Raw genomic sequence first — 13,537 nt, forward strand, 5'->3', positions numbered from 1 at the left:
TCCTAAAACTCAGACTGTCAGTCTCTATAAATACTATACTACAAGTTAGGGCATAATTCAACATTTAACAAAGAAAGTTCATCATTTCCTATGGGTGATTTTGGCCTGTTGTTAATTTTGATAAGTGTCAGAGGTGGCTTAAAACATGGAAATAGGAATAAACTAAGAAATATGGTATATTTTTATTATAAAATTTCTGAGTTGAAAAATTAGCTTAAGAAGTGAGATGAAAGAAGAGGAGATATAGCTCTGTCTTACTTTTAGGCAGTTACCGAAGAAGTCTCAACTAAACCTCTTTGGTAGTAAAAATGAAGCTTTTACTACTTTCCTAAATTTTCAGTTATGATTTTTTAACCTAAGTCTATTACATGATTGTCATATTTACACTGAAGAATAAGAAAAACGCAAAGCAAAAAAATAACTCCTTAAGAATGTACTCATATTAGGATACTTCTTTCCCTTAGTCATCCACTAAATTGCATATTACTAAGAAATTCCTAGAAAAATTTGACATCTTCAGTACATGAGAAACATTGAATCCATCATAGAGACATACCCATCTCCCTAGCTGTTTCCACATGCAAGGCCTGGATTGGCTCTTTTTCTCTCCAGACATTTTCTCCTGTTCTTTTCTGAAGATTACATCATGGGTTTCCTGGGCCTCTGTGGTAGGGAGAAGAGGATAAAGGAAAAGGATGACAGTTTGGAACTATCAAATGTCAAGAAAAATAAACCAGTTACTCAGCAACAAAAACCATATTATGCAACTAGTATCTTCATTCCTCTATCATCATGGATTCCAACATCAGTACTAACTGATCATTTAAAGTCACTGTCATGATAAGCATCTTTATAACATTTACCTACTTTGTCTGGTTAAAAAAAGTTCATGTTTTGATTGGGAAATTAATTGTAATAGCAGTATAATTCTCTTTAGAATATTAAACAATAGAGTTTCATTTTGAAAGTTAGTATTAAGCTTCATCTTATTTTACTATTGTGTTTTAATACTGATTTACCTGTAATGATGTTGTGTCAACTCATAGAAATAAGTAATAATTTGTATAGTGCTTCCCAGTTTAAAGGTGCTATCACATGCATTTTCTTATCTTTATCTCAACAATTATAATAGTGAAGTATTACAGGGAACAATATTCAATATCTTATAATAACCTATAATGGAAAATAATCTGAAAAAAATATATATATGTGTGTATATATATATAACTGAATCACTTTCCTGTACACCCAAAACTAACACAATATTGTAAATCAATGATACTTTAATTATAAATAAATAGTAACAATAGAAAAGAATAATGAAGTACTAGATATATCAACTAAGTACAAGAATAGATGTCATTTGCAATTCATGATTTTGTGACTTTAAAAAAAATAGTTCTTGATCATACATGAAGTTTTGTATTTGGGAAAATAAACCTACACACACTGAGGCAAGATGTATACCAAAACTCCCCTAAGTTTAATGTACATGTCTCTTTAAATTCATTTATTAATTTCTATTCCTTTTCTTGAAATGGTTTTTAATAAAAACTTTACAGATAACATTACTCCTACTGATTTTTCTTAAGAATTCATAAAAAGACATTGATATTGTGACTTCTTGACTAGTATTATATTTCCCTTCTCCTATTTCTTTGTAAGTTCTTTGATTTTAAATTTTAGGAGTGATTAAGGTTGAGGTTTGGTATACTATAAGTATATATTTAGTCACAATGGTAATATTATAATGAAGCACTTAAAATTGAGCACTTAATTATTTTAATGGAGGAAATAAACTTGTTTTTGTAATAATAGCACATGGTAAAAACACGTTTAGTACTATTTACACTCTATCTTGCATAATGTTACCATAGTAAAATGGACTTCAATCCAAATAATGGAGTAAATAAATGACACATCATAGTGATAAAAGTGATAATACAGAGCAAAGATGAAAACAGATTATAAGGTCATCTACAACTCTGCACAAAGGTAATTACAGTTGACCCTTGAAAAATAAGTTTTTTTTTTTGCCGTTTATTGATTTTATTTGAATTTTATTTTATTTTTTATACAGCAGGTTCTTATTAGTTATCTATTTTATACATATTAGTGTATAGATATCAATCTCAACCTCCCAATTCATCCCACCACCCCACCCCGCTTTCCCCCCTTGGTGTCCATACGTTTTTTCTCAACATCTGTGTCTCTATTTCAGCCTGCAAACAGGTTCATCTGTACCATTTTACAACAAGAGTTTAAACTGTACAGGTCCACTTATACACAAATTTTTTTTTCAATAGTAAATACTACAGTACTGTGATCCAGGTTTGGCTGAATCCCCAGATACTGAACCACAGAAAAGGAGGAATTGGAACCAGGGATATGGAGGGCTTACTGTAAATTATACTCAGATTTTTGACTGTGTGGAGGGTCAGCTCCCCAAATTCTCATGTTGTTCAAGAGTCAACTGTACTAGGTCTGTCATTAAAACCACCAGCGCCCTCAACACATACATTAGGTTTTTCATTGTAGAAAGTCTGGAACAACCAGAGTAATATAAAGAATGTATATTTATAGGTCTTAATTATCTCTAGTAGTTCTATCATATGGAGATAACCATTGTTAACATTTTAGTTTATACCATCCCAGTCTAATACTTATATATATAATTATATTTATATTATGTACAATTTGTTTTGTATATGATGAAATAAAATTCATTTTTTATGGCAAGATGAGAAAAGTTTAAACATAAAATTTTTCTTTGCCTGGTTGGGCTTCCTCCCTCCCCTTTAGCATGTGTTGTGAATTTGTGTTAGCCAGACCTCCTTAGGAGATAATGTTCCTTCTTAACCTCACAAACAGTCACAACTCCTTCAGAAAGAAAATAACCTTCCTTCTTAATATTGTAAGGGGCCATGATAACCCATGACCACTACTCGCTTTTTATGTGTAGATCTGGATTGTGTAAACTGTCAATGATACATTATTTGACGTATCACACCTTGTCTCAAAAACTTATATAACTGTGCATTGAACTCTAATAAGTGGAACAGTTCTCAGAGCTTCCTGAAAGACTATCTCCTGGGTTATAATCCTCAGGTTGGCTTGAATAAAATTTTCCATTTCTTTCTTAGATCAACTATTGAATAATTTTTTGTCAACATATATATATGTTAATGCAAGTTCTTGTGCTCAATGCATAGTGAGGCCAAACAAACTGAAACTTCGGAGTGTGGAGCAGAGAAAGGTTTACTGCAAGGCCATGCAAGGAGATGAGGTGGCTCAGGCCCTAAAAAGCCCTGAGCTCCCCAAAGGGTTTCTGCAAAGCACTTTTAAAAGCCAGGTGAGGGAGGGGGGGTTGCAGGGTATGTGATCAGCTTATGCATAGTTCTCTGATTGGCTGACGGTGAGGTAGCAGGGTGGTGTCACAAGGGTTAACATTATCAGTCCTTAAGCTCCAGGAGGCCTGGGGCTATGTGCTCAAGGTCAAGTAGTTTCTTCCATTTGGTGAGGGGGGTGGGGGGATGTTCACATCTGGAAAACAACTCAGGAAATTTGCATCAAATACTACTATCTAGGTACTTCATAGAGGAGCTAAAGCAGAGGATATGGGGGAAGGCCTGTCCTGGGAAGGCCCCATGGGGTCCTTCTGGATTACATATATAATTGTCTTGTATGCTGTTTTGGTACTTGTTTTTGTCATTATATATCTACCTTTTCCTCCATCATCAAATAGTCTTCTAAAATATGAAAGGAATGATTTTGGGGAGATTAAATTTTAAGCGAGTTATGGTTGCTTAAAAATCAATCTCTAAGAAAATTATTATGCATAAGAGTTGGCTAATTAACAAATAAATATATCCATGTTTTTATTAACATATACTTTAAAAAACTTCTTATATTACAAAAATTTTATTTTGTTCTTCGTGTTACTTAGAAAATAAAATTCTCCTATAAATATACTTCCTCCTAAGCATTTGCTACATATTCTCCTAGTTACAATGAGCTTTTAAACGACTAAACAGTATTTTATCATATAGATTTACTGTAATTTAATCAATCCCCAAAGTTGGGCATTTAAGCTATTTAAAATATTTCATTATTAGTAAGTGTATTTTGCAGATCCCTGAACATAAATCTTTGAATTCTTCAACAAAATCATGCTAAATTCATCATATCCTATTCTTATAAACATATCATTATTAAAGTCACATGAATTTCAATTCTCCTTTGAACCTCAGCTTCCTTATCAGCAAAATAAGGGGATTGGGTCACAGTCCTAGTATGCTCTAACTATAAAAAATTCAAGTTCTAAACATAGCAGATCTTTAATAATTGGGTGAAACAATTTATGAATTCTTAGAAGAAACATGAGACATATAATTCACACCTTTCAAATGAAGGTAGTGTGTGTGTGTGTGTGTGTGTGTGTGTGTGTCTGTGTGTGTGTGTGTGTTGGAAGGGGACACACCGAATCATATAGGATGTTATCTTCCTGGAACATCAATTTCACTTCAAGATTTGGGAATAAAGTTTGCTGTTGCTGTTGTTTTTCCTGTTAAATATATTAGAGTGAAATACAAAAATCACACTAATTTTTAAGATAAAAATAAATTCTTTGAAAAAAATGTCATATTTCTGAGTGTGTCCTTTAAGCTCTGCCCCAGAAGTCAGGATTTATTTCCCACTTTTATCAGGAAAGGATGCAAGGCTCTGATTAATAGAATAGGAAGAAGACTTATCAGTGAACTCAAACCATTTCAGAACTGACTACATTTTAAGAGTAATTAGGACATTTGAAGTTGTCTTTGGCCCTGGAATCTAAACACAAATTCACTCCACTGACTCATTTGAGAACTTGTCAATATGTTAAGGTTTGTTTGACTTTACTAAATCAAACCTGTCCATCTTGCTTTTCTATAATTTTATGAAACTTCTAGCTCATTTCTTTTAAAACCAGAAGGCCAAAGTCCATACAGCAGGTGTAGCCTTTCTAAACGTGCCCATAGGAGTATCGACCACTGAATATAATTTATATTTCTCATTCACTGCTTTATAATTTTGCATCCAGTGGATGGTTTTTACTCTCACAATCATCAACCCTACTTCAAATGTTCTACATATGTTTACATTAAACATTGAGTTTGCTTTAAAAAAAAAAGTTTCTAAAAGACTTCAAGGATTAAGTAAAAAAGAAACAAAAGCAGCTGGATTTTTTCTAACACAGAGGTTGAAAGAAAATTTGATACATGAAAATTTGAATTACAGCATTTCAAAATCCAAATGGACTAGAAAGCCAGTTTTTCTTATAAAAATTATTTGTAGCAAGGCAAATAGCTATTAAGAGCAAACCTTGCCAGGGACTTGGTTTTTTAACTCCAAAACTAACAGGCAACGTTCATAGGACACCAAGTGACGTGCAAAGCAAGGTACACTCGATGTAGAAAATCTAAAAAATACCTCTGTACTTCTACTCCCTATATGGAGAGAGCAAATAACTTTTCCTTTCCTTTCCTTTTTCTTCCTTTAATCCATTTATTAAATTTTTTAAATTAACTTTTTGAAAGCATCTGCTTAGTGGCCGAAATTGGCACGCAGGTACAAAAGCTTGAAGTCACCAATACGGTCCGACTGGGCCTCATTCCGCCAAGGGTGTCTCTGGACGGCCTCATCCCTCCAACTAAGAAAATACAGGGAACAAGCTCTCAGAACGCCAAGGGACTAACTGCTTAAGAAGATCTTCACTCTCGGTTAAACTTTCCTCCAGGAGCATTCTGGGACTGGCTCCTTTCCAGAACAGCTGAGGACGGGTGCTCTGGGCAGGGTATTCAGGCCAGACCCTAGCTCTGGGAGTGACCTTAGGACCCCTCCCTCCTCGGTCCCCAGTAGACCAGAAACTAAAATAAAAAGTGTAATACAGCAACCTGAGGTAACTGCAAATGAGTCTGCAGCATCTTCTCGAGCGCTTAGAAACTCTCTTACGAGAGGAAGTCAGGGACCACGCTGCCAGCCTCAGCCTCGTCAGGGACCACACACCAGCCGACCGCGGGCTGACCCGGAAGTGCTCGGCGGCGGCCTCCACGGCGGGGGCAGGGGCGCGGCCAAACCGGCGCTCACGCGCGCGCTCCCCGGGAACTCCCGCGGGTGGCTCGGCGCTCTCCCGGAGGCGCTCCCGAGCCGCCGCGGACGCCGCCAACATGGCCGAGACGAGCGAGGAGGTGGCGGTGCTGGTGCAGCGGGTGGTGAAGGACATCACCAACGCCTTCCGGAGGAACCCGCACATGTGAGTCGCGCGCCGGCGGTGCCCCCGCCTCCGCCGCCTCCGGGGGTCGTCGGGGGCGGGAGGGGGCGGGGCCAAGCCTCGAGCCGACCTCGGACTGCAGGTCTTGACCCGCTGCGCTGCTCACAAGAGCCGACGCAGCTGGGTCGGGGCCCGATAGTTGTCGGCCGCCGCGGGGCCAGCTTTCCGCTACCGGAACAAGCTCTCGGGCGAGTCCTTAGAAGTGACCTCCCTCCCACCCCTTTCCCAGGAGTTCACGAAACTCGAAAGACTTCACCCGTGTGTCCACGTCCCACATCCGTTTAAGGTACACGGTGTGGGTCTGTATGTGCTTTGTTAACACAACTCTTTTGAGGTTCATCCCGGACCTTGGTAAGAAGGGGTTACTGATCATCTTATTCTCCATGGGCCAAAACCCCCTTAGTTTACTAGCCGAAGGTAGCTTGAGGCTGCTTTTGACTTTCGCCTCACCTGTCCCAAAATTGTAGAGGAACTTCGATGAAACATTTTGTTTTGAAGGTGAACAGGGCATTCTCAAGAGAGTAGCTTCTGTAGACACAGGTTGGGTCTGGTGGGAAGCAGATGAAACCTCGACACTTTTTAGCATTAGCTGATTCATAGTTACAGGGAGCATATTAATTGTTTTTTTATTCAAACGCTGCTGCCCTCTTTAAGTAGGACACCACAGAACTGACACATGTATCTTTCCCTCCTTCCTTTCCATTTTACTTGGAGTACTCCGGGAAGATCCGGTAAGAGACTGTATTCTGTCTGATACTTCTGCTTTTATGTAACGAAAAAGAAGCTATTAAAGAAGAGATATATCTACACATTGTACAAAAGAGTAAGGAAGAAGCAAGAGTGTAGCTATTTTCCTATCCATCCTCCCTTCATCCCTCCTTCCCTCAAGAGAAAGAAACATGGAATCCAGTTTTACATTGTTTTCACTTTACCTAATTGCTTATGGAGTTTTGTTTTTTTAAAAAATATTTTATTCTTTCAACTGGAACGCATGAATTATTCTTTTTAAGCATTCTAACTCCTTAAGCTTTTCCGCTGAAAAGAGGTGCCAAACCTTCATCTAAATGCAGTGTTCTTTTCCTTCAAGGTGATGCCCTCAAATGTCTTGCTCCCTCGTGGCACACAGTTGGAGACCTGCAACTGTGCCTCATTAAAAACAAGACACTGCTGGCCTCAAAACACACCTGCCACCTCTGACAGCGTCCACTTCCTTTCCCCTTGTGACTGCTGCCTTTTTCAGAATGAGAGTGTTTGGAATGATTTCCTGGCAGTAACCATAGTGGGCACTGGGCCTTCTAAAGAATGCTTTGATGCCTTGTTGTATATCAGTCTTTCAGTCCCCTTTTGAGAATGAGAGCTTTAGTGCAAATAAGAGACATTCTCAAAAAAAAAAAAAAAGTTGGACAAATGAAATGACTATTTTCTCATCATTTGGGGTTATTTTTCTTAAAGAAATTGAGGAGGTTATAAAGAAGTCTAATAAGTACAGTAATCATCTTAGTTTGTCTTCTTTGAAGTAGACTAGAAAAGCATCAGTATTTCATATTTGAAAAAAACTTAAGTTTGAGTGTTCATTGGCCTGGCAGGTTGACACAGTGCAGTTTGGAACACATCCCAGTTCTTCTGGATCATATTTATTGAAACTCATAAAGGACTTTAATGCCCCCCCAATCGCATTTTTTATGAGATCTCATCAATGTGCTCTGTGCCAGTGCATAACTTATAATTATTAATAAACATTTGGGTCATTCAGTATTTTTTAAAGTTTGAAATAATTTGAGCATTTGAAAAAATATGAAATAATGATATAGATCTGAAAATTTTAAATAGTTTAACTCATTGTTTAATATTAATCTTCAGCTATATTTTAGTACATATTCCCTACAGTAGCAATATCTCCAGTAATATTACAATGCGTCTTTTAAAATGTCTTATAATTTGGACTTTTCAAAATCGCTCATACTTCCTCCCCTCATCTAACCCTTTTACTTCCAAAATACATATGCTTTATTTCTAGTTAAAAGAAAAAGGCATCATTTACCTTCAAAGTTAGTACCTAATTACACTTTTCAGTATTATAAAAGAAAGTTTTTTATTCTTTTTGTTTTCCTCTTTTCTACAAATACAAGATAGATCATAATTTTATTAGCCAGCATCTACTACAGTAAATATATTGACTTTGTCTCTGGAAATTTCTAGCCAGTAGGAGTTGGAGATATAATGGGTGAAATGTGGATTTTGTTACTGGTGGGTATGGATAGGTTACCCTTTCTCAGCCTGTTTCTGCTTTCTCTCTCTTTTTTTTTTTAAATTAATTTATTTAATTTATTTATTTTTGACTGCGTTGGGTCTTCGCAGGCTGCGCGCAGGCTTTCTCTAGTTGTGGTGAGCGGGGGCTATTCTTTGTTGCAGAGCATGGGCTCTAGAGGCTGATGAAAACATAGGAAAATCACCTCACACAGTGTCTTGCACTTAGTTGCCACTAGGTAAATAGTAGACTTAACCTGAATCCCTGTGTTCCTTAGGAAATATATTGGCCAACTGAATGATGAATGTGAAGCACTTTATAAACTGAAAAATACCATGCAAATGTTGTTTGTGTGGTTGACTCCTAGAGAATACTTTGGAAAAATAACTGAAGGCTTGACCCAGCGACAGGTATTAGCTTAATGTACAGATGCTGTGCTAGTGTGGAGGACAGCTGTTTACAGTGTAATTAGGGTCATGTCAAAGTTCTCTTATCCAGAAAGTTATTATTTTTTATTACTCTGTAATATTTATTGAACTCTCACTGTTTATGTAGCTACCATCTTCACAGTATGGAATAGGAAGAAGTATAAAATACAGTTCTTGTACTCAAGGCCCTCAGAAATATCTGTGATGTTGGAAATGTTCTTTATCTGTCCTGTCCAAATGGTAACCACTAGCCATATATAGCTATTGAGTGCTTGAAATGTGGCTAGTGCGAAAAAAGATCTAAATTTGAAGTTTTATTTAATTTTAATTGATTTATACATAATGGACACATATGCCTGGTGACCACTGTATTGCACAGTGCAGGTCTAGGTGGAGACCTAAGACTTGTATGTATGAACAGTGCATTTACCCTGCAAAGCCGTTTATAATAAGGGCTGGACTAGCAGTATGGTAAGCAAGTCATACGTGAGTCTATTAGTAGTTGAAAGGGAAGCTGGGTATGTCTGGGCTAGTGCTTTTAGGGGAGGTGGGTTTTTGAGTGGCACTTTGAAGGCAAGGTAGGATTTACAGTCTTGGAGACCTCTACAAGAAGCAGTGAATGGACTAAATTCACAAAATGTGATTGAAAAGATAAAGTAGGGACAGATTATGGAAGTCCTTGACTATCTGACTTAATTTCATTCATTCCATCGGTGCATTCAGCAAAAGAATGTTTCTATTTGATAGATACAATGCTGGTCTCTAGGTATATGGGGCTAGGATTGGGGTATAGATTGATGAACACACCACACTTGGTCCCTGCCCAGTGGAACTTTAAACAAATCAACACACAAATTATGAAAAGAGCCCCAAAGGATAAGAAGGATAGTTTGAAAGAATAATAACAGAGAGGACTAATTTAGGATGGAAGGTCAAGATAGTTTTCCTGAGGAAATAGCAATTAAATTGAGACATGAGGCTTGGATAAGAGCTGGCTCAGGGAAAATATACTTCTTAGGCAGTGGGTAGGCCCCAGTGAGAATTTTTGAGTAAGGCAGTAGTAATGAAAGGCAGTTTCAGATCGTCTGCAAGTTGAACTGAAGAATAGGAAAGCATAGAATCTTAATTGACTTCTTACACTTGATTTTTATCTATTTATTTGAACAATAGTATACTTGTAAAAGTTTGGGTTTGCAGTCTCACAGTACTGGATTTGAACCTTGGCTTGTTATTTACTAGCTGAGTAGTCTCAGACAAGACTTTTTCCTCATCTATAAAATGGAATTAAAATTCCTACTTTATAAGATTAATGTGTGGAATAAATGAAATAGTGTATGTAAAACCTAAAACAGAGCATTGCATATAATAAACACTCAGTAAACAATAGTAATTTGTGTATCTGTTTTCTAAATAGGGTCAGTAATATAATTTCAGTGATAGTAATCTTTAGAATTGAGAAAGCTTATGAGGTCTCTAAAATTTCTTAATCACCAGTAAAGTTTTAGTTAACAATATGCAAGGGTCAGTTCTTTTAGATACTTTTCTAACTTTTTGGTCATTCTGGAAAGAATTCCAGTTTGAAGGAAAAAAATAACTGTTAGATTAAAAAGATTTGTACCATTTGCCGAATCTTGGGCTGTTTTCTCTTCAGTCACTCCACATTACAGGGTTCAGTTTTAATATTTGGGGACCATCCTTACCTCCCCGACAGGAAGCTGGTCAATATTACTTTTGTAAATAAGTGGACCGACTCCAGTTAGACTGATGTTTCTGAAAAGTACAGACAAGAGAAGCTGTCTAAACATGAGGAACAAGGTCAGTATCAGTGCTGTATGAACCTTGAACTTCATCTAGAAGTTAGTGGATCCCCATTGTGAAGTGAAGCGCTAAGGGAGATATACCATGCTGTGGATGATCTTTTTAAGTAAATATGTAGGTTCATTCCATGTTGCTATTCCTTTGGAGCAGCCTTCAAAGGTAACCTACAAAGTGAGCACTGTGGTTTCTCGTTGAAAAGATTGGAACTTGATCGCTGTCTCAAATTTTCATGTTTGTAAAAACCCATGACCTTGTTAATGCTGATATTTACTTGAGTATCCTGGTTAAGCACCAGGAATCTAAATTTGCCAGAAACCTAAAAATAAAGAAGAATGGAATGTGGTGGTAGTGAAAGAGTCAGAAATTTCTCTTAGGAGACTATTTCATAAGGAAATAACTGGAGATGTATTTGATGTTTATAGCACATTCATTGTACCCATGAATGATACAAAAATTATATAAGAAAATGTTTAATGTGAATTGTTAAATTAAAAAAAAAAAGAATTATAGGGGCTTCCCTGGCAGTCCAGTGGTTAAGATTGCGTGCTTCTAGCACAGGGGGCACGGGTTCCATCCCTGGTCGGGAAACTAAGATCCTACATGCCATGGGGCACAGCCAAATAAATAAATAAATAAAATTTTAAAAAGGATTATAGAAGAGTATGTCCAACATAATCCCACTTTTGTAAACTACTTAGAAAAAAAGGATGCATACCCAACATTAGTGGTGGTAGAGGGATGACAAATGACTTTTAGTTTTTTTTCCCTGAATTTTCCAACTTTGGGTATGAAATTAGAATTTAAATAGCCAGAAATCTTGCTAGAACACTAAAAGGAGTTAATCTAAAGCCTGCTTGCTTTCACTGATGTCTTTATTTTCATTAGTGTCAAGGGTTTTGGGCTAAATAGTAGGAGATCCAGATTTTGAATTAAGCCACTAGCACTATGACCTTGAGTAATCACCTTAACCTCAGTGGATCTCAGTTCCCTCATCTGACAAAATGAGAGACTGGAGGAATGAAGTCCCTTCCAATTTCAAAATGATTCTGGAATTCTGTTCTAAATTGTCTGGAAAAAAGTGGACTATGACCTAAGGGACTAGGCATAGGAGAAATCTGAAGTCAAACACACTGTTATTTGGAATCTTACTGACCTACCTTTATGAAGTACATGTTATATTTTTAGGAAGCAGCAAAGCATTGTATCTTAGGGTCAAATAACTCGACAAAGGCTTAACTTTCTTCGCTTTAGCTTCCCATTATCTGTTAACCAAGGAACTTTTCTGGTTGACCGCAGGCTCTTAACTGAATTAATGGTAATATACTTCATCTCTGCCTGGTACTTTGTAGCTTACCACGGTCTTTACATTGTATTATTTGCTTTTCATGACTGGCAGGGAAGGCATTGTCATTTCTGCATTTCAGATGAGGATACTGATGGCAAGTGCCTAGTCAAATTCACATTGATCATTGGTAGAACAGAGACTAACTAGAACCCTGGACCTTAGAAGGTTGAGTGCTTTTGTCTCTACATCCTCCTACCTCTCTTTTAATGTTTCTTTTTTTTTCATAGTGCTTCATATTCCCTGATATGACCATTTTCATTCTCTTTACATGAGAATAGCTTTTGGGTTTCTCAGTCATAAAATTTGAAAGCTGGATGAGACCTAGCAGCCCATTTCCCTTATTTAGAAATGCAATGCAATTCCTCTATTTTACAAATGAAGAAATTGAGGTCTACAGAGGCCAAGTGGCAGGAGATAGAGATATCGATACATATATAGAGAGATAATCTATATCATATTGACAAAGCTAGGATTTGGACCCACTGCATTAGAAGGAAATCAGAGGTAATGTTCTTTTGGAGAGTCAAGAAGTGATATTCTTTGAAAACTATTTGAATATTATCACTGAAGTGCATTGATAATCAGCGTTCCAGTAGCAGTTATTGAGCACCTGCTATATCCAAGGCATTCTTGTTTTTTAAAATTATTTCTTGGAAGGATAATAGCCAACTAACGCAGTGTGTTTTTATTTGTGCAGATGGTTCTGTACTTTCATTTAGGTACCAGATTATTAGTTGGGCATTTTATGTGTGGTGTAAATAGTGAGCAAGGCAGGTTTTTACATTGTGAATTTAAGTAAAAAGTCCTCCCCCCACAATGGACTATACTCAGAAGCTAGGATTCTTTTATTTTTGTTACTCTAACATTCATATTGTTGACTTTTGCAGTTCTTTGTAGTGTTGTAGGTGGTTGTTAGATCTCAGAAAACAGACTTTCTTGAAATAATTACACTGAGTTTATTATTTTTTAACTATAATTCTAGTTTTCTTAAAATATTGTTTTACATAGTAATACCTGAACACCAGAAAATACCAGCAATTCAGACATGTATTTAGTCAGTTATAGATCTAGATGTGGCTAGTTGTCCTAATAGTGTGTTAAATTAGATTAGAATTCATATCACCAAATACAAAAATATATTTTGAAATACTGGACATTGGACTCAGATGCTCTCTCAGCATTGCCCCATTCTTCCTAAGAACTTCATTTATTTTACTAGAGTGGCAAAGTGTTAACATTTTGTTTTAGATATTGACGCAACTCCCCAGCAAAACCATCAGCTTTGTGTAGTCTGGGACCACCTTGTTTTATTCATTTTTGCATTTTCAGAACCTAACACAGTATCCCATTCATTGTAGTACTCAGGAAATGTTTAGATAGTACTGGCA

The 13,537-nt window shown here is 36.8% G+C and overlaps 2 protein-coding genes across 7 annotated transcripts in view; one reads left to right on the forward strand and one right to left on the reverse strand.

Annotated features, from left to right (window-relative positions):
* CFAP95 (cilia and flagella associated protein 95) overlaps positions 1 to 6,237 on the reverse strand; it is a 122,367-nt gene extending 116,130 nt beyond the window's left edge. For 4 of the 6 annotated variants that reach the window (XM_027105719.1, XM_027105718.1, XM_027105716.1 and 1 more), the window contains exon 1: positions 557 to 663. Coding sequence is in view for 2 of the 6 variants with exons in the window: in XM_027105714.1 (XP_026961515.1) it covers positions 557 to 663; positions 5,992 to 6,208 (324 nt within the window). In the remaining 4 variants the exon portion in view is untranslated. Of the gene's footprint in view, positions 1 to 556; positions 664 to 5,933 lie in introns of those variants that run through there. The other 2 variants (XM_027105714.1, XM_027105717.1) reach the window with 2 other exon arrangements.
* PTAR1 (protein prenyltransferase alpha subunit repeat containing 1) overlaps positions 6,120 to 13,537 on the forward strand; it is a 45,861-nt gene continuing 38,443 nt past the window's right edge. The window contains exon 1 of the mRNA XM_027105710.1: positions 6,120 to 6,292. Within this exon, the coding sequence (XP_026961511.1) occupies positions 6,207 to 6,292 (86 nt within the window). The 5' untranslated portion in view covers positions 6,120 to 6,206. The remainder of the gene's footprint in view (positions 6,293 to 13,537) is intronic.

This window comes from Aethalodelphis obliquidens, unplaced genomic scaffold (genome assembly GCF_003676395.1).
Source record: "Aethalodelphis obliquidens isolate GAN/ISIS:26980383/991018 unplaced genomic scaffold, ASM367639v1 scaffold7, whole genome shotgun sequence".
Classification (NCBI taxonomy): Eukaryota; Metazoa; Chordata; class Mammalia; order Artiodactyla; family Delphinidae; genus Aethalodelphis; species Aethalodelphis obliquidens.